Raw genomic sequence first — 24,762 nt, 5'->3', positions numbered from 1 at the left:
TGCTGCCAGTAAAAGGTTTTGTCTCAATGTGGTGGGGATGGATGTCGGTATTCAAGCAATTGGGCCCCTCATGATGAGTTTAGATTGTTTGTGAAGTGCTGTATGATGATGATGGTTGACGATGGTGGTGATGAATAGCAGTTGTATTACAAATTGTAAAGAAAATCGTTGGTAGTAGAATTACATGTGTTCAATTTTATTGATAAGAAAAATCAATTCATTATTAGAGGGCCTATTTGAGGACAGTCAACGCCCAATGCATTCTGGTCCCTGTGCTGAAGAAGATCCGGAATTTGAGGTGTTGTTCGCCAGTCCGGCCTCCAAACCAATGACTGTATTTATGCACCCAACCCACACGGTTTTCTTCCAGTGACAATCGAAACGGTAAATGTATTTATTAGCCATATTCATGACATTTTTAACTGTCTCGTTGAATAAGATACTTTGCTTTAACTTTCTACCGCATCCCAAATAGCTTGTTAGCAAATTAGCTAGCTACTTGCTAATTAGTTGGCTAGTTTCCAAGGCTTGCGTTTAGACACCTCGCCGGTTTAATAGTCAGTGTTGGCTAGCTACCATTTGAACCCTGTGATACAGTAATCAATTTACAGTATGTCTACACAGCCCGGTTTGAAATAGTTGTTTGCTAGCTAGCTTGAAGGTGTTGATAAGATCATGTTTTGTGATTTATTATTAGCGTTAAATTAATTAGGCATATTTAAGGTAACTGCAATATTTAGTTGTATTTAATTTTTTGGGACAGCGCTTTCAACACCTAACGTTTTCAGACTTCCAATGCTCGGCGTTGAACAAATAAAAGTTCAGAGAGCAGTTAGTGCGCTAACTAACTGTATGACGTTTTGTTATCGCTTCAAGCTTTTTTTTTTTTTAGGTATACTGTAATAGAAAAGTCACTAGCCAACTAAATAAAAGAACATAATGGAAAGTTGAATTCAAGTTAAATCCAACTTGTGTACATGCATCTGTGAAGTCAAAGCGTGTAACAACGTCTTTGGAAGGGAAGGCTGTCAGTTATTTGTGGTTAGATATTTCGGAAAGTCATTATTGAGCAGAAAGCAGACTTCCTGTCTCACGGTCCTCTAAATCATGTAGGTAGGCTATCCTCCATTTTGTTAGTGTACACACGTCATTCTCTTCAAGTAATAGCTAGGCTTATTGATATAGTATTTGCATGCTCTGCTAAAAAAAACAGGAGTACGTTACAGTTGACATGTAATGTTCTCTGTTCTCTGGCAGGTTGAAAGAGTGCAAAATGTCTCAGGCTGAAAAAATTAAGGTACGTTCCCGACCCAGTATGATAAGAGGATGCTTGCTTCCTCTCAGTTCATTTAATCTAAGTAATACTGTCAGGCTGTCCAATAATGATTTCAGAGGGAGCTTATTTTGATTAGGTCTATATAAACCGGATGTGAATCTGCTTTGGGAAATCTGGATTTATTAGAATTAAACCATTGCAGACATTGAGGATGCAAATATTGTGTATAGTCATCTTACCAGAGAGAGACTTAATTACAGAATGCATGGTCACGCTAGCAGATGCTGCCAGCTTCCAGGCAGCTGCTTTCTTCATGACTCACTGTTGTGCCTTGACCTGGGTTGAAATGAGAACACTCCAATGTATGAACTTAGCCTAGCTATATTATAGAGATAAAACAAATATTTTGTCACATACACCACATGTGCAGTACAATTTTGTTTTACAGGGGCAGCCATAGTAGTATGGCACCCCTGGAGTAAATTAGGGTTAAGTGCCTTGCTCAAGGGCACATCGATGATATATTTCACCGTGTCTGCTCGGGTATTCGAACCAGCGACCTTTCGGTTACTGGTTACTAGGCTATCTGCTGCTCTAGATATAATGTAATATATGCTCCTTCCTTACATCTGTTTTATAAGCTGAAAAGATGGGTCTAGGCATAACCTTGAAACACTTTGGTTAGACTGCACATTCTATTCTCCCTGGTTACGTGCAGGCTTATTAGGGCAATAAACACTGGAATGCAGGAAATAATGTTTTTGCAAAAGATGGCAGAGACAAGACAAAGTCACCTCATCCAAAGGTCATTCGTGGATAGCTGTTTCTTTTGAGTAGTGGCCTAATTGCTGGTTTTAATCTTTGCTTCTGTGATTTACACAGCCCATGCCAAAGTTTAAATGATGGTATTCCTGAGTTGAATGACTCAGATGCTCATGTTGTTGTCTCATGTATTACAGCAGGGTCAGTTCACCAACCCAGAGACCCCGGGGTATGTGGGCTTTGCCAACCTGCCCAACCAGGTGCACCGCAAGTCGGTCAAAAAGGGCTTTGAGTTCACCCTCATGGTAGTTGGTGAGTGTCATGATATTTGAAACTTAAGTAATGTCTGGTGTTTTTGTTTTGAGAGTATTGTTCATATGTAGTATCTAGCCTTAGACAGAACGTCTACACCAGTTGTTTGAGCTTTGCACAAAATCACTTTGTGTCTTTGCTTGTCGGTGAGTGTCAGCCATTTTCTTGCTGCAGTTTTTTTCTCACTTCAGTAGAGATGAGTTTTGGCCCTCAAAGCGGATGTGTGCCAAAATGATAATGTTCACACAGGTTTGTCGGACCATAACCATTTTAGGAATATAACAGCAAGCAAAGCACATTAATAGGGTTGTCACGATACCAGTATCACAATACTATGATATCAGATTTTCCATGGCAAATTTTTTTAACAGGAATTAGTCTAAACTCTATGGTCCTATAAAAACATACTTTATGGAAAGTATATATTGTGTTATAGCTTGCAAAATAAACATGTGACTCTAGGTGACAAAATAATGCTGTTTGTTTCTAATATTAGGACTGTTTTCCTCAAGAAATTAAATCAGCTTCATGTTTTGTGTCTTTGCCACGATACTTCAGAATATCGCAATACTGGTCTCATGACAACCCACTATGCATTTCCTTGATTAATTTTGAGTTGGGAGGATAGACAAAGAAACAAGCTAACATTCTATATATCTTTAACAGAAAAAAATGGTATTTGGCCTTGTTTGTTCTAAATATTTAAGCTATCACTTCATGCTGTCGACAGAATGGAATGTGACTTATTTGAGCATGTGCCCGGACAGTTAGCTAGTTGACAAATGCAGACATTTCTTTTTCCCATAGCCTCTCCTCACAAATAACATTTCCCACCCTCCCTAAAAATTTGCCAGTAACCACTGTTCCAGATCGCTTCATTTCCTTTTTGAGTTTTTAACGTGAGTTTATGCATGTCCAGCATACGTGTGTGCCAGAGTGTTTGTATCTGAGAGAGTGGGATATGTGTAGGATCATGTCAGAGGCCCCTGTTTAGGTCACTGTTGTGAGTCCAGCCTCTAAATAAACGGATGGAGGCTGGGCGTCTCTGGGTCCTCTGGTTTAACCGTGTGAAATGGTTGTCCTTTCTCTCTTCTCCCTCCATGTCTGTGTGGGGGAGGAGGGGGGCCCTATTGTACAGTCATCCCTCTGCCTTAAAATAAACCAGAGTGGAATGTGTGCCTGAGGGGCAGCTCAGCACTGGACAGGCCTCTGCTGCTGCTGCTGAATAGAGAACAGAATAACAAATACAATTATGAATAAAGCCACACAAGAACTACGATGACAGTTAAATACACGAGAATGCAAGTGTATATACAGTGCATTCGGAAAGTATTCAGACCCCTTCACTTTTCCATTTAAAAAAAAAAACTTTACAGCCTTATTTAAAATAAAAAAGTAATTGTTTTTTCTCAATCTACACAATACCCCATTATGACAAAGCAAAAAGAGGTTTTAAAAAAAAACGTAAGAATTACATTTACGTAAGTATTCAGACCCTTTACTCAGTACTTTGTTGAAGCACCTTTTGGCAGTGATTACAGCCTCGAGTCTTCTTGGGTATGACGCTACAAGCTTGGCACACCTGTATTTGTGGAGTTTCTCCAATTCTTCTCTGCCGATCCTCTCAAGCTCTGTCAGGTTGGATGGGGAGCATTGCTTCACAGCTATTTTCAGGTCTCCAGAGATGTTCGATCGGGTTCAAGTCCAGGTTCTGGCTGGGCCACTCAAGGACATTCAGAGACTTGTCCTGAAGCCACTCCTGCGTTGTCTTGGCTGTATGCTTAGCGTCGTTGTCCATTTGGAAGGTGACCCTTTGCCCCAGTCGGAGGTCCTGAGCGCTCTGGAGCAAGTTTTCATCAAGGATCTCTCAGCACTTTGCTCCGTTCATCTTTCCCTCGATCCTGACTAGTCTCCCAGTCCCTACAGCTGAAAAACATCCCCACAGCATGATGTTGCCTCCACCATGCTTCACCATAGGGATGGTGCCAGGTTTCCTCCAGACGTGGCGCTTGGCATTCAGGCCAAAGACCTCAATCTTGGTTTCATCAGATCAGATAATCTTGTTTCTCATGGTCTGAGAGTCTTTAGGTGCCTTTTGGCAAACTCCAAGCGTGCTGTCATGTTCCTTTTACTGAGGATTGGCTTCCGTCTGGCCGCTCTACCATAAAGGCCTGATTGGTGGAGTGCTGCAGAGATGGTTGTTCTTCTGGAAGGTTCTCCCATCTCCACAGAGACACTCTAGAGCTCATCGCGTTCTTGGTCACCTCCCTGATCAAGGCCTTTCTCCCCTGATTGCTCAGTTTGGCCGGGCAGCCAGCTCTAGGCAGAGTCTTGGTGGTTCTTCCATTTAAGAATGATGGAAGCCACTGTGTTCTTGGGGACCTTCAATGCTGCAGACATTTTTTGGTACCCTTCCCCAGATCTGTACCTCGACACAGTCCTGTCTCGGAGCTCTAGGGACAATTCCTTTGACCTCATGGCTTGGTTTTTGCTCTGACGTGCACTGTCAACTGTGGAACCTTACGTAGACAGACAGGCGTGTGCCTTTCCAAATCATGACCAATCAATTGAATTTACCACAGGTGGATTCCAATCAAGTTGTAGAAACATCTCAAGGATGATCAATAGAAACAGGATGCACCTGAGCTCCATTTCAAGTCTTATAGCAAAGGGTCTGAACTTTATGTAAAGGTATTTCAGTTGTTTATTTTTGATACATTTGCAAACATAAAAAAAAAAACTTGCTTTCGCTTTGTCATTATGGGGTGTTGTGTTTACATTGCTGAGGATTTTTATTTAAGCCTGTAACAAAATGTGGAAAAAGTCAAGGTGTCTGAATACTTTCCAAAGCCACTGTAAAATTCAGTGCCAGTACCTTATTCAATGTGCAGGAGTACTGGAATGGTTGAGGAATATATAAATACTTATGGTAATATATACATGTAAATAGGACTGGGCGATATGGCCTAAACTCTTGTTTTTTGTGTGTTTTTTTAAAAACTTATTGGCGATTTCACAATGTAGATCTATTTTTAGTTTAAAAAAAAATATTTCTCTAAATAGGCCAAAGCTTTGTTACACAATTAAAGATCAATACACTGCATTTCAAACAGCTGGAATAATCTAATGAATTTAGGGCTTGTAAAATTATATCTAGGCTAAATATAAGCCTTCAACCTTAAGACCCACTAAAAATAATTAAATTATATCAAAATAGTTTAACCTGCTTTTTTTGCATTCACTGATCTGGCTTTCAAGTCTTGTCTATGAAAGTAACATTTTGTTTTGCCTGAACCATGCACAACCACTAATAATGACCAACTTCTGGTAGCAGGGACTATAGAAAATGTCCACGGGTCTCATAAACAATCTCTCTAGCCTTTCATCGTGACCCAGTTCCATTACATTACACAGTCATGCGTCTTGTGTAGAGGGGAGTTTTTTACATTAACACGCAACGCTTGCGGTACGGTTTTGCATAAGGACCATAACTTTCATATCGGCGAGAAATCATTTTCAGTAAACAAAATGTTAAATTGATACACAGCTTTTTATAGGGTTAGGGTTCCCACATGGCCATATTTCTATATTACAGCGCTTGTTTCCGTAAAACAGATGGAAGACAGAGTGGGCTACCTGTGCGAGTGGTAAAGGAGCAAATGATACGAGACCAAAAAGACACACTCATGATACGAGACCAAAAAGACACACTCATGAATTCAAACCTAGATTCTTCCAATACATTTGTTTGGAACATTGCGCTTAAACATACATTCAAATTAATTAAATATATCACCCAGCCCTACATGTAATAGTGACCAGTAGCAGGATAAATAATAAAGGTAATGGGAATCAATAATCTGTGGACAGCAGGGTAATGGGGTAATGCATCTAATCAATAATCATTTTCGCAGCAGCGTAGGTTGTCTGAGTGGGTTGATACCTGTGGATGGGCATAGTCAGTGTGGATAGTCTGAGGGAGATCAGTAGTTGTTAGCACTATAACAGTGTTATGGGCAGGGGATAGAAGCTGTTTAGGAGTCTGTTTGTCTGAGTCTTGATTCACCAGGACTGCCTGCCAGACGGAAGCATGGAGAACAGTCCATGTCTCAGGTGGCTGTAGTCTTTGGCAATTTTCCCGACATTTCTCAGACAGCAACTGGCATGCATTTCCTGAATGGCTGGGAGCTCACCCCCAGTGATGCGCTGGGCTGTCCGCACCGCCTTCTATAGGGTCTTCCTGTCGCAGATGGTGCAGTTGCCGTGCCATCTGAGGGGCCATGCCAAATAGTTTCAGACTCCTGTGGGAGAAGATGCGTTGCCATGCCTTCACGACTGTTCTGGTGTGAGAGGACCATGTTAAGTCCACAGTGATGTGGACACAGGAACTTGAAGCTCTTGACCCTCCACTGCGGCCTGTGGATGGGTGTATGCCCCCCTGTTTATTGTAGTCCATCATCCTGTTGCCCTGGCACCACACTGCCAGTTCTCTCACCTCCTCCCTGAAGGCTATCTCATTGTTGTTGATCAGGCTTACCACCATCGTGTCATCAGCAAACTTGATGATAGATTTGGAGTCGTGCGTGGCCACAGTCGTGGTTAAACACCCCTGGGGGGGGGGGGGGGGGGGGCTGTGTTGAGGGTCAGCCTACTCTCACCACCAGGGGTCAGGAAGTCCAGGATCCAGTTGCAGATGGAGGTGTTCAGTCTCAGGGTCCCGAGCTTGGAGGGCACTATGGTGTTTCACGCTAAGCTGTAGTCGATGAACAGCATTCTCACATCAGTATTCCTCTTCTCTAGGTGGGAGAGCGCAGTGTGGAGTGCAATTGAGATTGTATCGTCTGTAGATCTGTTTGGGTAGTAGGAGTTTGAAGATGCCTGCCAGCTGGACTGCGAATGCTCTGAGAACGTGCCCTGGATTATCGTCTGGCCCCATAGCTTTGGGAGTGTTAAACCTTAGTCGTGTCACCCTCGGAGAGCGAGATCACCTAGTCATCTAGGATGGCGGGGGCCCTCGTGCACAGTTTGGTGTTTTGTCAAAGCGTGCCTAAAATTCATTGTGTTCGTCTGGTAGAGGCATCGTTGAATAGATCACGGCTAGGTCTACATTTGTAATCTGTAATGGACTGTAGCCCCTGCTACATGCATTGAGCGTCGGAACCGGTGTAATAGGTTTTTAACCTTGTTCCTATATTGTTCACCTTGTTCCTAAATTTACCTTTTTGTGTGCGGTAGCTGTGTCCTTTAGTTTAGCGCGTACCTCTGTGTTAATCCAGGGCTTTTGATTGGGGAAGCAGCGACCCTAAACTTGAGCTTGTTGCGTTTAGGACTAAGGAAAATGTGTGTCTTGTTTTACTGCGAGGTTAATGCATTTCCCACGCTATGAGGCCTAATGTGTAGGAAGATACTTGGCTGCAAATGTAGTGTGGCCATTGTCCAACTATTGGGTGTATTGTGGAAAAAGGAACACCCTGCACACATCTAACTGTAGATTCTTGTAGTATTTGTGGTTCGTAGGCTCAAAAGTAATCTGTTATGAACAGATATATATTGGGTATATTGCCTTACAGGCACAATGGTCTGTTCTATTTGATTTTAAGTCTCTCTTTTTTATGATGGGATGATTTTTTAAATATTGATGATTCTGTGTGTTCTGTTTAGGTGAGTCTGGCCTGGGGAAGTCCACCCTCATCAACAGTCTGTTCCTTACGGATCTCTACCCAGAGAGAGTGATCCCCGGAGCAGCAGGTAATGGTTATACACACATACACCAAGGCCAAACTTTCCGCTAACTATCAAAACCCAATTTCTTCCTACATAACCTAATGGGAGTCATTTTAAACAATTTACACCAAATCGCCCCTCATTTAGTCAGTGGCCTCAAGAGTACCTCAACTTTTCCTCTCCCCCTGGTCTCCTTTTAATTTTGTCCCACAGAGAAGATTGAGCGCACGGTTCAGATCGAGGCATCTACGGTTGAGATCGAGGAGAGAGGGGTGAAGCTCCGCCTCACTGTGGTGGACACACCCGGATACGGCGACGCCATCAACAGCCAGGACTGGTAGTCCACTGCCCACCACCTCTTTTGTCCAACATTGAAATTGTTGGAATATAGTTGAACTAACATTTTTATAGTTTAAAAAATACTTCTATTTTTTTTAATTTTTTTTATTTTAAGGGATTGTTCCCTTTCTAAAAGTTTAAGCTTAGTTTTGCATGGACGACACCCCTATATCTAAAATGTCAGTTCCCATTGCTCTATTCATGTCATACAGTGTTATATGGGTTGGCTTTTCTAACGGCCGCTGCTTCTCGTTTCTCCTCCAGTTTCAGCACCATCATCGCCTACATCGACGACCAGTTTGAGCGCTACCTCCACGACGAGAGCGGTCTGAACCGACGGCACATCGTGGACAACCGCGTCCACTGCTGCTTCTACTTCATCTCCCCGTTAGGCCATGGGTACTCACCTGTTCAACATGTACTTTCTAATTCACAGAGTACTTCCCTTCTACTTCATCTCTCCGTTAGCCCATGGGTACTCACCTGTTCAACATGTACTTTCTAATTCACCGAGTACTCCCCCCAGTTCTTACGCGCTCTCCCTTTCTCTCCCTCTCAGGCTGAAGCCTCTGGATGTACAGTTCATGAAGGCCATCCACAACAAAGTCAACGTGGTCCCTGTCATCGCCAAGGCCGACACACTCACCCTGAGAGAGAGGGAGAGGCTCAAGCGCAGGGTAGGAGACGTTATAGCTCAACCTGATTCTCAAAAGTATACAATGGGAGAACGTTTTTAAGTCGTCTCGTGCAAGGGGTGTAGATGTAGTGATCTTCCTTTCATATGATACAACTGCACCCATGGACTGCCTGTATGTAAATAATCCCTCTGTGGATTAATAAAGTACTGTATATTCAATTTAATAGTTAAAGCACAGCTTTAGTAAATAGCCCAAATTATGTATATATCCTCCATATTCCTGTGTGTGGCTGTAGATTCTGGATGAGATTGATGAGCACGGCATCAAGATATACCACCTCCCCGACGCGGAGTCTGACGAGGACGAGGACTTCAAGGAGCAGACAAGGATTCTCAAAGTAATCCCAATCACCTTTTCTAGACTCGGTCCTAAGGATTCTGAACCCCATATGTCATTTCAGCATACAGTATTGGAAACATACATCTTTACAAATAAGCTCAGAATGGTATGCAATCACCACCATCGCAAACATGCTATCTGTTTTGACCGTCAGCACCTGCTCTCTCCTCCCTCCAGGCCAGTATTCCCTTTGCGGTGGTTGGCTCCAACCAGCAGATCGAGGCCAAGGGGAAGAAGGTGCGGGGTCGCCTGTATCCCTGGGGCGTGGTGGAGGTGGAGAACCCCGAGCACAACGACTTCCTCAAGCTACGCACCATGCTCATGTGAGTGGGTGGGAGAGCGACCGCCTGCACTGGGTCATATCCCCGGAGGGGCTCGCTCTGGCTTCTTCATATATTAGACTTGAATAGCAGCTTCAAGCAGAATTGAATAGCAGCTTGAGAATCCCGACTTGAAATAGTGGCTAATGGCTATTTTTAATTGAGTGTTTATGGTTGATTCGGCTTATACTACAAAAGCTGTGTCAGTTGTATAATATGTTGTCAATCCATTAAATGTCAGTCATGAGCAGTGGGTGTCCCGTCTCACATACTGCTTGGTGTTACGCTTATGACGATCTTGAGTTGAGTGGTTGGTTTAGTGCTTGATTGATCGACTGACACCTATCCATCTACAGCACCCACATGCAGGACCTGCAGGAGGTGACCCAGGACCTACACTACGAGAATTTCCGTTCGGAGCGCCTCAAACGAGGCGGAAGGTTGTCCTCTCATGGTTACGTTCTGTCTCCTGCGTACGTACCGGTCTGTCTGCTTGCCTTTCTGTACCCTACCTTCCCCAAACTTCCCATACGCAGTAATGTAATATACAACCAAAGACACAGAAAGGCTTAATGCCACATACACAGCTGAATATAACAGAGCAGGTTGATACAGTGTTGAGACATTTGTAACACAAGACTCATGTGTGGCTTTCTTGGATTTGATTGACTTATCTGGTTAAGACAATTGATGGGTAACTAATAGTGTGTCAGTCAGCCAGTTCCACTTATCTTGTGTTAATGTCTATCAAGAAGGGATTAGGTGATAGTCAGCATTGAAAGTAAATCTCCATGTGTTCATTAATATTACATTGTTGAAAAAACAAAAACAATTTAAGTTGGAAAAACTATAATTTTGGATGTACATTCTACAGCAATTTGACCTTGGTAGTGGGTTTGAGTTAGGCATGTATAGTCCGTGTGCTATTTTTTTTTATCTTTACGGTTTTATTTTGTAGTGTGCTATGGGTTTTTAACCAGTATATAGTTTGGTTGTAGTAGTAGTATGGGTATCATTCAACTCTAGGAGTGTGGACCCTTTGGATTCTTTGAGACCTTCCTCTATAGCCAATCCAGGAGAAGGGAGAGATTTTACTGCCTTCCTATTGGCTCACCATCAGCCCAATGATGGTGGTCTGGTCTGTCCAATCCTCTGAGTGGACTGTTGGAGGTACTGTTTTCAATGGGGGAGGTACCACTATCCTCCCTGTCTCCCAACCTTGCTGCTCTCTTCTTGCTTCTGCAGCTTGCCCTCTTTCACTTTAACACACAGTTTTCTACTTTTCTACCCCCAATCCGTTCTTTCTCTCTCTATCACTAATTTACCTCTGGCTCTTTCTACTTTCTAAGTGTTGCTTTCGTCACGTCTGCTTAAATACTAGAAAGCTAGAAACTGCACCACACACACAACCACCAGACGTGGGGATTTACCAAACTGTCTTCCGGAGACCCCCTATGCACATCAGTTTTCACTCCTCCACCTTTCTGCTGATTCTATGAATGACAATGAATACTTTTGAATACTGTATTTTCTTCTGAATGCACAAACTATATAATAACTTGAAATGTATGAGATTTCCAGTGGATATTTATGGCAGGTCTCCCCAATGATTGTGCCTTTTAGCCTAAAGAGCCTAACTCAACAAACCTGTGTCCGTGTTACAGGAAGGGACCGGAGCCGGAGGAAATGGACAAGGACATGATCCTGCAGGAGAAGGAGGCTGAGGTGGGATAGCTAAGCATTCATATCCCTCTCACCACCTACCACTCACACTACCCTAATACTTCCATTCAAATATCACTATTTTGAATAGCCCACTCACATTACCTCACTCTTACGTGGACTGCAGTAAGTTTATTCCATGTGATACGGGTGGTTGTTTTATGGAGGGGGGGGGTTTATCCAGGTAGTCAGTGATCTACATTTTGGTATTAATGTTATGTTTATTTTGTTCTGTGCAGCTGAGGAGAATGCAGGAGATGATTACCAAGATGCAGGCCCAGATGCAGATTAAGCCTGATGGAGCGGGAGACGGCCAGCATGTGTGACACTCACCACGGTAAGAACAACACGTCCATTTTGACACTAAACACAGCAAACCCGTGTTATGAAAACTCAAATGTACACTATGGTATATTGTGGACCTGTATGGCTCAGTTGGTAAGCGTGTGCAGTGCCATGGTTGTGGGTTCAACACCTGTAGTAATCAAAATACACACAAATGATTTGAACTTGCTCGACGGTATGTCTCTTTGGATAAAAGTGTCTGCTAGGTGGTATATATTTTTTATTACTATACTGAACAAAAATATAAATGCAATATACCAAACATTTCAAAGATTTTACTGAGTTAGTTCATAGAAGGAAATAATTTAAATCATTTAATTAGGCCCTAATCTATGGATTTCACATGACTGAGAATACAGATATGTAACTGTTGGTCACATATACCTTTAAAAATAAAAGTAGGGGCGTGGATCAGAAAACCACAGTATCTGGTGTGACCACCATTTGCCTCATGCAGCGCGACACCTCCTTTGCATAGAGTTGATCATGCTGTTGATTGTGGAATGTTGACCCACTCCTCTTCAATTGCTGTGTGAAGTTGCTGGATATTGGCGGGAACTGGAACATGCTGTCATACATGTCGATCCAGAGCATCCCAAACATGCTCAATGGGTGACATGTCTGAGTATGCAGGCCATGGAAGAACTGGGACATTTTCAGCTTCTAGGAATTGTGTACAGATCCTTGCGACATGGGGCATTATCATGCTGAAACATGAGGTGATGGCGGCGGATGAACAGCACGACAATGGGCCTCAGGATCTCATCACAGTATCTCCGTGTATTCAAATTGCCATTGATAAAAGGCAATTGTGTTCATTCTCTGTAGCTTATGCCTGCCCATACTATAACCCCACCGCCACCATGGGACACTCTGTTCACAACGTTGACACCAGCAAACCGCTCACCCACACAACGCCATACACGTGGTCTGCGATTGTGAGGCCGGTTGGACATACTGTCAAATTCTCTAAAACGACATTGGAAGCAGCTTATGGTAGAGAAATTAACATTAAATTCTCTAGCAACAGCTCTGAACATTCCTGCAGTCAGCTTGCCAATTGCACACTCCCTCAAAACTTGAGACATCTGTGGCATCAAGGTGTGACACAACTGCACAGATCGCAATTTACTGGGGGGCTGGGGTGGTTATCAAACTTCTTTTTTGGGGGGGGTGTTTGGGGTCACAGGTGGGTAGTGTTTTTATTTTTGGGGTAAACATTTTCTCTTGCAGATTTTACTAGACTTAACAAAAATATAAATGCAACATGCAGGAATTTCAAAGATTTTACTGAGTTACAGTTCATAGAAGGAAATCTGTCAATTAAAACAAATAAATTAGGCCCTAATCTATGGATTTCACATGACTGGAGCCAGGCCCAGCCAATCAGAATTGGTTTTCCCCACAATTGCTTCATTACAGATAGGAATGCTCCCCCCCCCCCCCCCCCCCTGACAATCCTGCAGGTGGAGAAGCCAGATGTGGAGGTCCTAGGCTGGCGTGATTACACGTGGTCTGCGGTTGTGAGGCCGGTTGGCTATACCTGTGTAATGTTGTTTAATCAACTTCTTGATATGCCACACCTACTAGGTGGCTGGATTATCTTGACAAAGGAGAAATGCTCACTAACAAGGATGTAAACAAGTTTGTGCACAAAATTGGAGATTATTTTCGTACATATGGAAAATGTCTGGCAACTTTTATTTCACTCCTGAAACATGGGACCGACGCTACGTGTTGCGTGTTATATTTTTGTTCATTGCCTAAGGAAAGCATTCAGACCCCTTTTTCCACATTTTGTTACGTTACAGCCTTATTCTAAAATATATATTTTTTTAACAGTTTAAAAAAAAAATGTTTGCAAATGTACAAAAAAAAAATGTATACCTTGTTTACATAAGTATTTAAACCGTTTGCTATGAGACTCTAAATTGAGCTCCGGTGCATCCTGTTTCCATTGATCATCCTTAAGATGTTTCTACAACTTGGTTGGAATTGGTCAATTCAATTGATTGGACATGATTTGGAAAGGCCCACGCCTGTCTGTCTATATAAAGTCACACAGTTGACAGTGCATGTCGGAGCAAAAACTGAGCCATGGGGTCGAAGGAACTGTCCCTAGAGCTCCGAGACGACAGGATTGTGTCAAGGCACAGATATGGGGAAGGGTACCAAAAAATGTCTGCAGCATTGAAGGTCCCCAAGAACAGTGGCCTCCATCATTCTTAAATGGTAGAATTTTGGAACCACCAAGACTCTTGCAAGAGCTGGCCGCCCAGCCAAACTGCGCAATCGGTGAAGGGCCTTGGTCAGGGAGGTGACCAACAACCCGATGGTCACTGACAGAGCTCTAAAGTTCCTCTGTGGGGATGGGAGAACCTTCCAGAAGGACAACCATCTCTGCAGCACTCCACCAATCAGGCCTTTATGGTAGAGTGGCCAGACGGAAGCCACTCAGTAAAAGGCACTCAGTAAAAGGCACATCACAGCCCGCTTGGAGTTTGCCAAAAGGCACCTAAAGACGTTCAGACCATGAGAAACAAGAGATTCTCTGATCTGATGAAACCAAGATTGAGCTCTTTGGCCTGAATGCCAAGTGTCAAGTCTGGAGGAAACCTGGCACCAACCCTACGGTGAAACTTGGTGGTGGCAGCATCATGCTGTGGGGATTTCTTTCAGCTGCATGGACGGGGAGACTAGTCAGGATCGAGGGAAAGATGATCGCAGCAATGTACAGAGAGATCCTTGATGAAAACCTGCTCAGGACCTCAGACTGGGGAGAAGGTTCACCTTCCAACAGGGCCACGACCCTAAGCACACATTCAATACAACGCAGGAGTGGCTTCAGGACAAGTCTCTGAATGCCTTTGAGTGGCCCAGCCAGAGCCCGGACTTGAACCCGATCGAACATATCAGGAGCGACCTGAAAATAGCTGTGCAGCAACGCTACCCATCCAACCTGATTGAAAGGATCTGCAGGGAATAATGTGAGATACTCCCCAAATACAGGTGTGCCAAGCTTGTAGCGTCATACCCAAGAAGAATCAAGGCTGTAATCGCTCCCAAAGGTGCTAAAACCAAAGTACTGACTAAAGGGTCTGAATACTTATGTAAATGTCTTTCAGTTTTTATCTTTTTTTATATGAATTAGCAAACATCTCTAAGCCTGTTTTTGCTTTGTCATTATTGGGTATTGTGTGTAGAATGATAAGGGGCGTAAACTTTTTTAAATACACTTTTGAATAAGGCTGTAGTCTAACAAAATGTGGAAAAAGTCAAGTGGTCTGAATACTTTACGATGGCATCAGATGTACTCAATCAGAATTATTGGTCCCTTTTAGTCTGAATTCATATAAATCCAACATTAGGAAGTACAAGTCCTTATGTATCACTTTTGTCTTTCCCTGCAGGTTTTCAAGCTGTCTTTTGAGCTTGACCAGAGATAGATGGAGGGATTGCAGAAGAGAAGGGCGTGAAAACAAGAGCAAGATAACTGGGCCTTGTCTCATACTGCTTCCCACTATATTTTGTTTATTTCAGTCCTACTTGGGATCATTTTGAATTCTTTATTTTTTGTTTTTGTATCTAAGCAGTATTACATTTTTATATTTACACACATTTTCTTTCTAATATTCCATATTGCTCATTATTCATTTGTTTCATTCTATTGGACTGGACCATGCCAGTTAGTCACCAAATGAAGAATAACTCTTTTAACCAGGGAAATGTTTTTATTATAGAACCATTGTTCTTTATTACATTTTTTTGCTGTTGAGAAAGCCAAAAGCTGCTGCTGCTCCTCAGTACTGTCTTTGCACTCTGCCTCTGCTAAAACCACTCATGAACGGTCGATCGTGTTACTTACTGTGGCTCCGCGTTACGAGTGGGAAAGGCCAACTTACTGTGAAAGTTAGCAGCGCTCTTCTCTTTCGTGGAGCCGTACAGCTAAAACTGTAATAATTTTCTTTCTCTAGTGGTTGTCATGCCAATGTTAAAATATCTTTAAACGATAGTCTTTGAAAAGCAGCATAAAGATGTTTCCTTATTGCTAGGATTCGTTGACCGTGTTCTCTTTCTCCTACTCCCTCGCATGCAGCTCTTAACCCAGTCTAAAGTGTCGTTGTGTTGAAACGACTGGTTGTGACTGAAATACATGACACTGTGACCTTCCCAGTCATCCTGTAGCCCTGAACCAATGAAGGAGACATACCTTGGTGTTTACTGCATGTGCCTCTATGAATACTGGGCCTGTAAAGTGTCTCCGAGTAGGAGGGGCAATCTAGGATCAGTTCAGCCTTTTAGATCATAATGAATATGGTTATATAGACGGGGGACCCCAATCCCAGATCAGCACTCCTACTCGGAGACGCTTTATGACAGCCCCCAGGTTTTAACATATTGCAAAGTGAATTGATGTTTTAGGCAAAAGTCCTAGCGAACCAAAAGTAAATTGAATTACTGTGATGTTCGGACCAGGCTTATGCATCGAAAATGACTTTGCTTTTCCTCGTGGCCCCCAGTAATATTGATGATTGTTGAATTAAGTGCGTCCAGAGTGATGTGGAGTTCGTGCTGTAAAGCCCATGCTGTACATGGTGTAATATGATATCCATATCCTTCTATTCTTTATGGCTGAGTGTCAATGGGTTAAGACTGAAAAGTGACTGACGTATGGATGTTGGACAGGCCCAGTTAGTTGCTATGACCGCTTGCCTGGTCATTGTGATGACCTGGTTCGATTGTGTCACTATCCTATGCAAGCCAAGTCAGAGTTATTAACATTCCAGTTTCTGCTGTTTTATCCAATGACTCTCAAATAAAACCCTTGACGTATGCTATCTTGTAATAAAGTTTATATTAAAGCTAGATTCTAGTTTGCTTCATTTGTCATTTTACAAAAACAAAAATCCTGATCCTATGTATCGTAATATATTTATAAGTGGCTCATGTTTAGCCATGCGATAAATCCTTCATTATCTAATCTTCCATCCAGATTCCAATGTCTTCAGTAGTAAAATATTTTCTATTTGTATTTATTATAGATCCCCATTAGCGGCTGCCAAGGCAGCAGCTACTCTCTCTTCCTGCGGCCCAGCAAAATTTAAGGCAGTTATACAATTTAAAAAACATTTACAATACATTCACAACAGATTTCACAACTCATTAAGTGTGCCCTTAGGCCCCTACTCTACCACCACATATCTACAACACAAAATCATATACATATATGCTTGTGTGTATGTTGTGTGTTTGTATGCACGTGTCTTTGCCTATGTTTGTGTTTCTTCACTGTCTGGTGTTTTTTAAATCTAATTTTACTGCTTGCATGAGTTACTTAATGTGGAAAAGAGTTCTGTGTATTCATGGCTCTATGTAGTGCTGTGCGCCTCCCATAGAGTCTGTACTGGACTTGGGGATTGTGAAGAGACCTCTGGTGGGATGTTTTGTGGGGTATGCGTGGGTGTCTGAGCTGTGTGCCAGTAGTTCAAACAGACAGCTCTGTGCATTAAACATGTCTCTACCTCTCACAAATACAAGTAGTGATGAAGTCAATCTCTCCTCCACTTTGATCCAGAAGAGATTGACATGCATGTTATTGTTAGCTCTCTGTGTACATATAAGGGCCAGCCGTGCTGCCTGTCCTGAGCCAATTGCAATTTTCCTAAGTTCCTCTTTGTGGTACCTGACCACACAACTCCACAGTAGTCCAGGTGTGACAAAACTAGGGCCTGTAGGACCTGCCTTGTTAATAGTGCTGCTAAGAAGGCAAGGCTGCACTTTATGGACAGACTTCTCCCCATCTTAGCTACTTAGCAATATGTTTTGACCATGACCGTTAACAATCCAGGGTTAGTCTAAGCAGTTTAGTCACCTCAACTTGCTCAATTTCCACATTACAATAGGTTTAGTGGATGATTTATTCCAAATACAATGCTTTTAGTTTTTGAAATATTTAGTGCTAACTTATTCCTTGCCACCCCTTCTGAAACTAACTACGGCTCTTTAAGTATTTCAGTTGCTGTAGTAGCCGACGTGTATTGTGTTGAGTCATCCGCATACATAGACACACTGGCTTTACTCAAAGCTCATGGCATGTTGTTAGTAAAGGTTTTTAAAATTAAGGGGCCTAGACAGCTGCCCTGGGTAATTTCCGTAGTTTGGCTGGCTAGCAAAGGAAAAGTAGCTAGCCCGCATAGTTACAGTGCATTCGGAAAGTATTCAGACCCCTTACTTTTTTCCACATTTTGTTACGTTACAGCCTTATTCTAAAATGGATTAAATTAAATAAAATCTATCTACACACAATACCCCATAATGACAAAGCGATAACATATAGTTTTTATTCATAAAAAAATATTTAAAAAATACCTTATTTACATACGTTTTCAGACCCTTTGCTATGAGGCTGGAAATTGAGCTCAGGTCCATCCTGTTTCCATTGATCATCCTTGAGATGTTTCTACAACTTGATTGGAGTCCACCTGTGGTAAATTCAATTGATTGGTCATGATTTGGAAAGGCACACAGCTGTCTGTCTACGTAAGGTTCCACAGTTGACAGTGCACGTCAGAGCATAAACCAAGCCATGAGGTCGAAGGAATTGTCCCTAGAGCTCCGAGACAGGATTGTGTCGAGGCACAGATGTGGGGAAAGGCACCAAAACATTTCTGCAGCATTGAAGGTACCCAAGAACACAGTGGCTTCCATCATTCTTAAATGGAAGAAGTTTGGAACCACCAAGACTCTTCCAAGAGCCGGCTGCCCAGCCAAACCATCCCTACGGTGAATCAGCCCTTATTTAGGAGTTATTCACACGATAATTCCCGGGTTCTCAAGCCTTATTGCTTAATTAATGGACAAAGTAATTTCTGATTTCATTAGGTTCTGAGAGCGATAAATGCCCCACCCAGCCAAGGTGAGTCACGCCCTTAGTATTGCACTCATTCAGTTTCCGTAGTGTAGTGGTTATCACGTTCGCCTAACACGCGAAAGGTCCCCGGTTCGAGACCGGGCGGAAACACGTTTTAACAAATTCGACAGTAAGCCTTTTCACTTCGGGCTCGATCCCAATATAGGAATTCATGCTTTTCCTACGCACTTCTCAGTATTTGGTTCTCAGACGTACCTTTTTAAGTCGCGTAAACGCACTCTGCAGGTGTGGCTAGCTTGGGCGCTCTGAATAAATTCCTGCTACGTGTGGTCTGAGTTCCATAATGATTCAAATAGGCTACATGTCCCAAACTATTGCACAACGTTAGCTTAATATGATCCACTAATGCTAGCAACCCTCAGGAACAATTCACAAGGATGTGACAGATTAAAGAAAGGTCAACGGAATGAAAGTATGCCAAAATAAATGTATGCGGGTGTTACTGACGGTGGCTCCCGATAGTGGCTAATATTTATCATGATACAAATTGTAAAATAAAACTGGGAAAAGCCCCACAGTGGAGGTGTCATAATACCCATAAAACCTAGTGGTCAAACAGGGAAATGGTTCCAACCGATTTTCAGCCATTCATTTTTCCCATAGGGGATTTTTAGAAACACTTAAAATAATACATTTGTAGTTCTTTATGATAGCCACATTGGCAGTTAATTGGCATTTAATTTTTGGGGGGGTAAAAACAGGCGAACATTTTTATAAAAGTCACCTTCTCCTAGAGAGATTTACACGGTTACCATGCCAGGGTAAGCCTACAAGAAACACAGCCCTTATTTTAAGTGTTTTTTAAATCCCCTGTGGGGAACATGAAGGTGGAAAAACGATTGGAACCATTTCCCTGTTTGACCACTAGTTTTTATGTCTATTATGGCTCTTACTGTGGTACTCTATTTGGGATATTATGGGCAGTAGACTTGTGGGCATTCCTAATATTTTCCATGACTTCCACTGCTTTTGATGTGGTTTCCGTAGTGTAGTGGTTATCACGTTCGCCTCACACGCGAAAGGTCCCCGGTTCGAAACTGGGCGGAAACATATTTTAATAAAACAGATAGGGTGATAACTGATAAAAAACTAAACAAATACATTGGCCTACAGATACATAAATAGACCAGTCTAAGACATTTCTTTCAATAACCAGAGGCAATGCAATGTTATAAAACAGGTTGTTCGGATCCTGGGTGCTAATTGGTTAATAGCATGGAGTTGAAGCACCACCGTCCCAGCATTCTGCGGGTAGTGCCTGTTAGCGGTTCCATTAGATTTATAAATGCGCATCCACTGTCCCACGCCCCAGCCAGTCATTTTATAAACTTCATCTCCCCTGTAAAAATGTGCATTTTTTCCTCCAGAATTTCTGGGGTCCCCATTTAAAAAAAAAAAAAAGATAAGCTATATAGATTTGAAACAATTTGCTACCATGTCTAAAAGACAAAAACTACCAGAAAGCATATATGCTTGTGAAAAGAGGCACAATCTCTAAACCAAAGAAATTCGCTGCTGAGATTTATCACCGTGCAGCAATGGCCATCAGCCAGTGTGGAGAATGACAAGCCTCCGAGGACAGGCCATTAATTCGCCGAGAAAACGAGCCACCGTTTGCTGATTCTAGCAGCGAAGAGGGCAAACCGGAGGAGTCCGAGCCATGCACTTCCACAGACGATGACAGCTCTCTGGCTAGAAATGAACAGGTGGTTGCACCAGACCTAGCCACACCTCCAAACAATACCGGCAAAGTCCATACTATCTTGGACACGGACTCAGATTCGTCGCTTCCCATCCCCGATGACAGTGGTGGTGCTGCTGCTAAATCCGACTCCCTGACAAAAAAACATAAAAGATCACGGTGAGTGGCCAAAATATATGAATGGATCTTTATGGGATATGTTCGTGCAGGCTGGGCCACATCAGGATAAGGAGGGGAATTTCACAAGAGATGAGGGGCAACGAAAGTTTTTGGTGTCCCACTACAATAGGAGGATGGCGAACGGGGAGAGAGTGGAGAGACCATGGCTTGTCTATTCCAATCACAACGATGCAGCCTTCTGTTTTTGTTGCAAATTTCTTTCACATGAGTGCAAACCTGTGCTGGTCAAGGATGGAACCGAAACTGGAAGAATCTGTGCCACCTCCTCAGCTCGCATGAGAAGTCACAAGACCACCTAGATAGTTTCCAGAGCTGGAAGGAGCTGGAGATCAGGCTGGTGTCCAAGCAAACTATCGATGCCCATGCCCAACGGGCTATTGACGGAGAGACTCTCCACTGACAGTAGGTGCTGCAGAGGCTCATAGCCCTGATACGCGTAATGGCCACCCAGAACATTGCGTTACGTGGGACCAACGACAGGCTGAACGAGCCAAATAATGGGAACTTTATGAAGTTTGTGGAAATGCTGGGTATCTTTGATGGAATCATGAAGGAGCATGTAAGGAGAGTGCACTCCAAAGAAACACATGAGCACTACCTCGGTAAAATAATTCAGAACTAAATTATTGACATGCTGGCACAAGAGATCTATTAGACATTGTGCATTGAGCTAAAAGCAGCCAAATATTTGTATATAATTTTGGACTTCACATCAGACAAGCGCAAAACAGAGCAGATGACCATGGTGGTGTGTTTTGTTTCAACCGATGATGATGGGTCAGTGCACACGAGAGAGCACTTCCTGGAGTTTAGTGAACTGCTTGACGTAACGAGGGCGGGCATGACCGAGTTACTAATCTCAAAACTACAAAAACATGAGGGCAGGGGTATGACATCGGGCCGAATATGCGAGGGAGGCACAACGGAGTTCAAAAGAGAGTGCAGGATATCAATATGAGGGTCTTTTTTGTGCCATGCAGCGCTCACTCGCTGAACCTGGTTCTCTCTGATGCAGCATCGTGTTGCTTGGAGGTGGCTGAGTTTTTTTAACACCATCCAAGAGATTTATAAATTCGTATCCGGATCTACACACCGCTGGGACGTGCTGAAAGAGCACGTAAAAGATGGACTCACGGTGAAACCCCTCAGCGCTACGAGATGGGAGAGCCGGGTGGAGACTGTGAAACCTGTGCGTTACCAACTCGGGGAGATTTATGATGCCCTGTTGTCGATCGCCACCGACACAAAACTCACAGACAGCTGTGGTGCTAAAACAATGTTGGAGGCAAACAGCATTGCCGCCAAGATGAACAACTTTGGCTTCGTGTGCGCAGTGGTCTTTGGTATGACATCTTGTTCGAAGTGATCATCACCAGTAAGAGTTTGCAGGCGGTGAGTTTTAACCTTTCACTAGCAGTGGCTCAATTGAACTCAACCTGAGTATTCCTCCAAGACTACCGCTCTGGTGCAGCTTTCGCTGGCACATTAGCAAGCGCCAAAAGAGTTTGCAGAGAAGATGGTTATTGAGCCCTGTTTCCCAGTGCAGCCCACGGTCCGTCCCAGGAAGAAAAGGAGTCTGTTTGGCTATGAGGGAAAGGATGAGTCTGTGACTGACCCTCAGCAGAAATTCAAAGTAAATTTCTTTAATCACATTCTTGATTCTACTATCCAGTCCGTCAACAAGCGCTTTACGCAGCTTGAAGAGCACAGCAGTGTTTTCAGCATCCTGTACAACATCCCCATCAAGGGCATGGACACTGCAGCACTTACCAGGGACTGTGCAACACTGGAGAGGGCCCTTACGTACAGGGATTCCAGGGACATCGACGCAAAAGATCTGTGTAATGAGCTCAAAGTCTTGAGCAGGAGACTGGACATTGAGGCAAAACCACTCGACTCACTGGGCTACATATCCGGACATATCCGGACCAATGCCTTTGTTACCCTGAGAGTTCTTCTCACACTCCCGGTGATAGTGGCAAGTGGAGAGTGCACATTCTACAAGCTCAAACTCATCAAGAACTACCTGTGTCCTACTATGAGTCAAGAGAGACTCAATGGACTTGCCACCATATCAATTGAGCACGAGTTGGCTTACTCAACCTCCAAGAAGCAGTGCATGCTTTTGCTGCCAGGAATGTCAGGCGAGTCAACTTGTCTGAATAAAAGGTAAGCGTTGATCATTACTCAATTATCTATCACCTGCTTACTTTGTATTTTATTTTATTTTAAATAGACTACATCCTAATCTCGCTCTCTCACTCTCTATCTCTCTCTGTCTCTCTCAGATGATTTGATTTCTGGACCATGGACAGCTACCGAGAGAAAACATCGCTGACTGCAATGCAGTACCAAAGAAGAGGAGAGACCACTTTAGGCAGAGACAAAATAAATAAATGCTGAAACTGATGTTGATCAATCAAATTCGATGTGTAAATAAATTAAATTCGTTAAGGCTGGGTCATTAACATAAAGCTTATTTTACACTGCTCCAGTGAAATGAGGCCCATTAAAGCACTCTAAAGCTCAAATTCTCACTCTTTTTTACAGTTCTACACAAATATTAAAATATTTGTGAAATATGTTATGTAAAACTGTTATTTTATTGTAACAATTGTGGGATCGTGCCATGTGTGATAACAGGTGTCATATTATAAGTAAGAAACTCTGTTTCCTACTATAGGCAGCTGGCTACATAGTGAAAGCAACATTGTAACTCTCCGATGCAGGGGTTAATTAGGGCTCAGATCCCGCTAGCGGGATCAAAATCGACAACATCCGGTGAAGCTGGAGCGCTCCAAATTCAAATGACAAAATTGTAATATTAAACATTCATGAACATATAAGTGTCTTACATCATTTAAAAGCTTATCTTCTTGTTAATCCAACCAACCGCGTTGTCAGATTTCAAAAAGGCTTTACGGCGAAAGCATACCATGCGATTATCTGAGGACAGCGCCCCACATCAAAATACTTTTTCAACCAGCACAGGCGTCGCAAAAATCACAAATAGCGATAAAATAGATCGCTTACCTTTGAAGATCTTCCTCTGTTTGCAATCCCAAGGGTCCCAGCTACACAATGAATGTTCGTTTTGTTTGATAAAGTCCTTCTTTATATCCAAAAGGTCTGTTTAGTTAGTGCCATTGATTTCAGTAATCCACTCCTTCAACATGCATACAAAGGAATCCACAAAGCTACCAGTAAACTTCGTCTAAACAAGTGAAACAATGTTTCTAATCAATATAAGGTACCCTAATATGTAAATAAACGATAATATTTCAGACAGAAAGAACGGTGTTCAATAGAAAAGGAAAATAATGAAGAGCGCGCCCTCGTTCATGCACACCAAAAGTCTACCTGTCTACCTGAGTCTACCTGAGAACACCTTGGATAAACTACAACTACTTGTTAATTTTTCAAGAAACAAGCCTGAAACCCTGTCTAAAGACTGTTGACATCTAGTGGAAACCATAGGAACTGCAATCTGGGACCTATTTTTTTGTTTATCCCATAGGCCTGCATTGAAAAGGCCTGTGACCTCAAAAAAAACAATTTCCGGATGGATTGTCCTCAGGTTTTTGCCTGCCATATCAGTTCGGTTATACTCACATAAATGATTTTAACAGTTTTAGAAACTTCAGAGTGTTTTCTATCTAATACTACCAATTATATGCATATCCTAGCTTCTGGGCCTGAGTAACAGGCAGTTTACTTTGGGCACGTCAGTCATCCGGCAATTCAGGAAACTGCCCCTAGTGCTAAGGTTTTTAAAGTAAAATTCCCTTCTACCTGGTAAGGGGCCTCCTATATGTGCACGTGTGCACCAAAAAAAATGTATGGGCATAATCATAGAATTACATATATAATTGGAGCCTATTTCTTCCTATTCCAAAAAAAGTGGTATGCTTACCTGTTTAACAGACACAATTGTGTTATCCGTAGATGTCGGTGTAGCCAAATACTTCAATACTGTCCAATGCACTGATTAAATACCTCCGTGTCTGGGAAGGGCTTGGTGTGTTTGGTTAAAACCAGGGCTCGAATTGAGTAAGGAAAGGGCAAAAAGGATATCTATTGTTTGCTATATATTTTGAAAGAAATACATGAAA

General features: G+C 42.7%; 1 protein-coding gene and 2 non-coding genes across 4 annotated transcripts; all 3 read left to right on the top strand.

The window, feature by feature from the left end:
- The first annotated feature begins 276 nt into the window (after positions 1-276).
- Positions 277-16,703, top strand: LOC120055773 (septin-2B). 2 transcript variants are annotated; one of them, XM_039003724.1, is made up of 13 exons: positions 277-384; positions 1,258-1,297; positions 2,236-2,350; positions 8,012-8,098; positions 8,288-8,411; positions 8,678-8,812; positions 8,973-9,090; positions 9,347-9,448; positions 9,628-9,773; positions 10,127-10,210; positions 11,435-11,495; positions 11,732-11,829; positions 15,248-16,703. In XM_039003724.1, exons 2-12 carry the CDS (start codon positions 1,274-1,276, stop codon positions 11,816-11,818), a joined length of 1,083 nt encoding a protein of 360 aa, XP_038859652.1. In that variant the 5' UTR covers positions 277-384; positions 1,258-1,273; the 3' UTR covers positions 11,819-11,829; positions 15,248-16,703. The 2 variants fall into 2 exon arrangements, with proteins under 2 accessions (XP_038859652.1, XP_038859653.1); XM_039003725.1 differs by lacking the exons at positions 277-384; positions 1,258-1,297; positions 2,236-2,350; positions 8,012-8,098; positions 8,288-8,411 and having other exon boundaries at positions 8,747-8,831.
- Positions 16,704-18,785: 2,082 nt separating this feature from the next.
- Positions 18,786-18,858, top strand: trnav-aac. The gene has a single exon. It is a non-coding gene; the product is annotated as a tRNA-Val (tRNA).
- Positions 18,859-19,745: 887 nt separating this feature from the next.
- trnav-cac lies at positions 19,746-19,818 on the top strand. The gene has a single exon. It is a non-coding gene; the product is annotated as a tRNA-Val (tRNA).
- Positions 19,819-24,762: the final 4,944 nt, after the last annotated feature.

This window comes from Salvelinus namaycush, chromosome 11, assembly GCF_016432855.1.
Source record: "Salvelinus namaycush isolate Seneca chromosome 11, SaNama_1.0, whole genome shotgun sequence".
NCBI classification, from domain to species: Eukaryota; Metazoa; Chordata; class Actinopteri; order Salmoniformes; family Salmonidae; genus Salvelinus; species Salvelinus namaycush.
The sequence above is the reverse complement of the archived record's forward strand: the minus strand, read 5'-3'. Positions and strand labels throughout refer to the sequence as shown.

Bases quoted from the DNA above. Each gene is read 5' to 3' on its own strand.
- LOC120055773 (XM_039003724.1), top strand. From the start codon at position 1,274: ATGTCTCAGGCTGAAAAAATTAAG. The intron at 8,813-8,972 runs GTACTCACCTGT...TCTCCCTCTCAG, and splicing joins ATCTCCCCGTTAGGCCATGG to GCTGAAGCCTCTGGATGTAC. The intron at 9,091-9,346 runs GTAGGAGACGTT...GTGTGGCTGTAG, and splicing joins GGGAGAGGCTCAAGCGCAGG to ATTCTGGATGAGATTGATGA.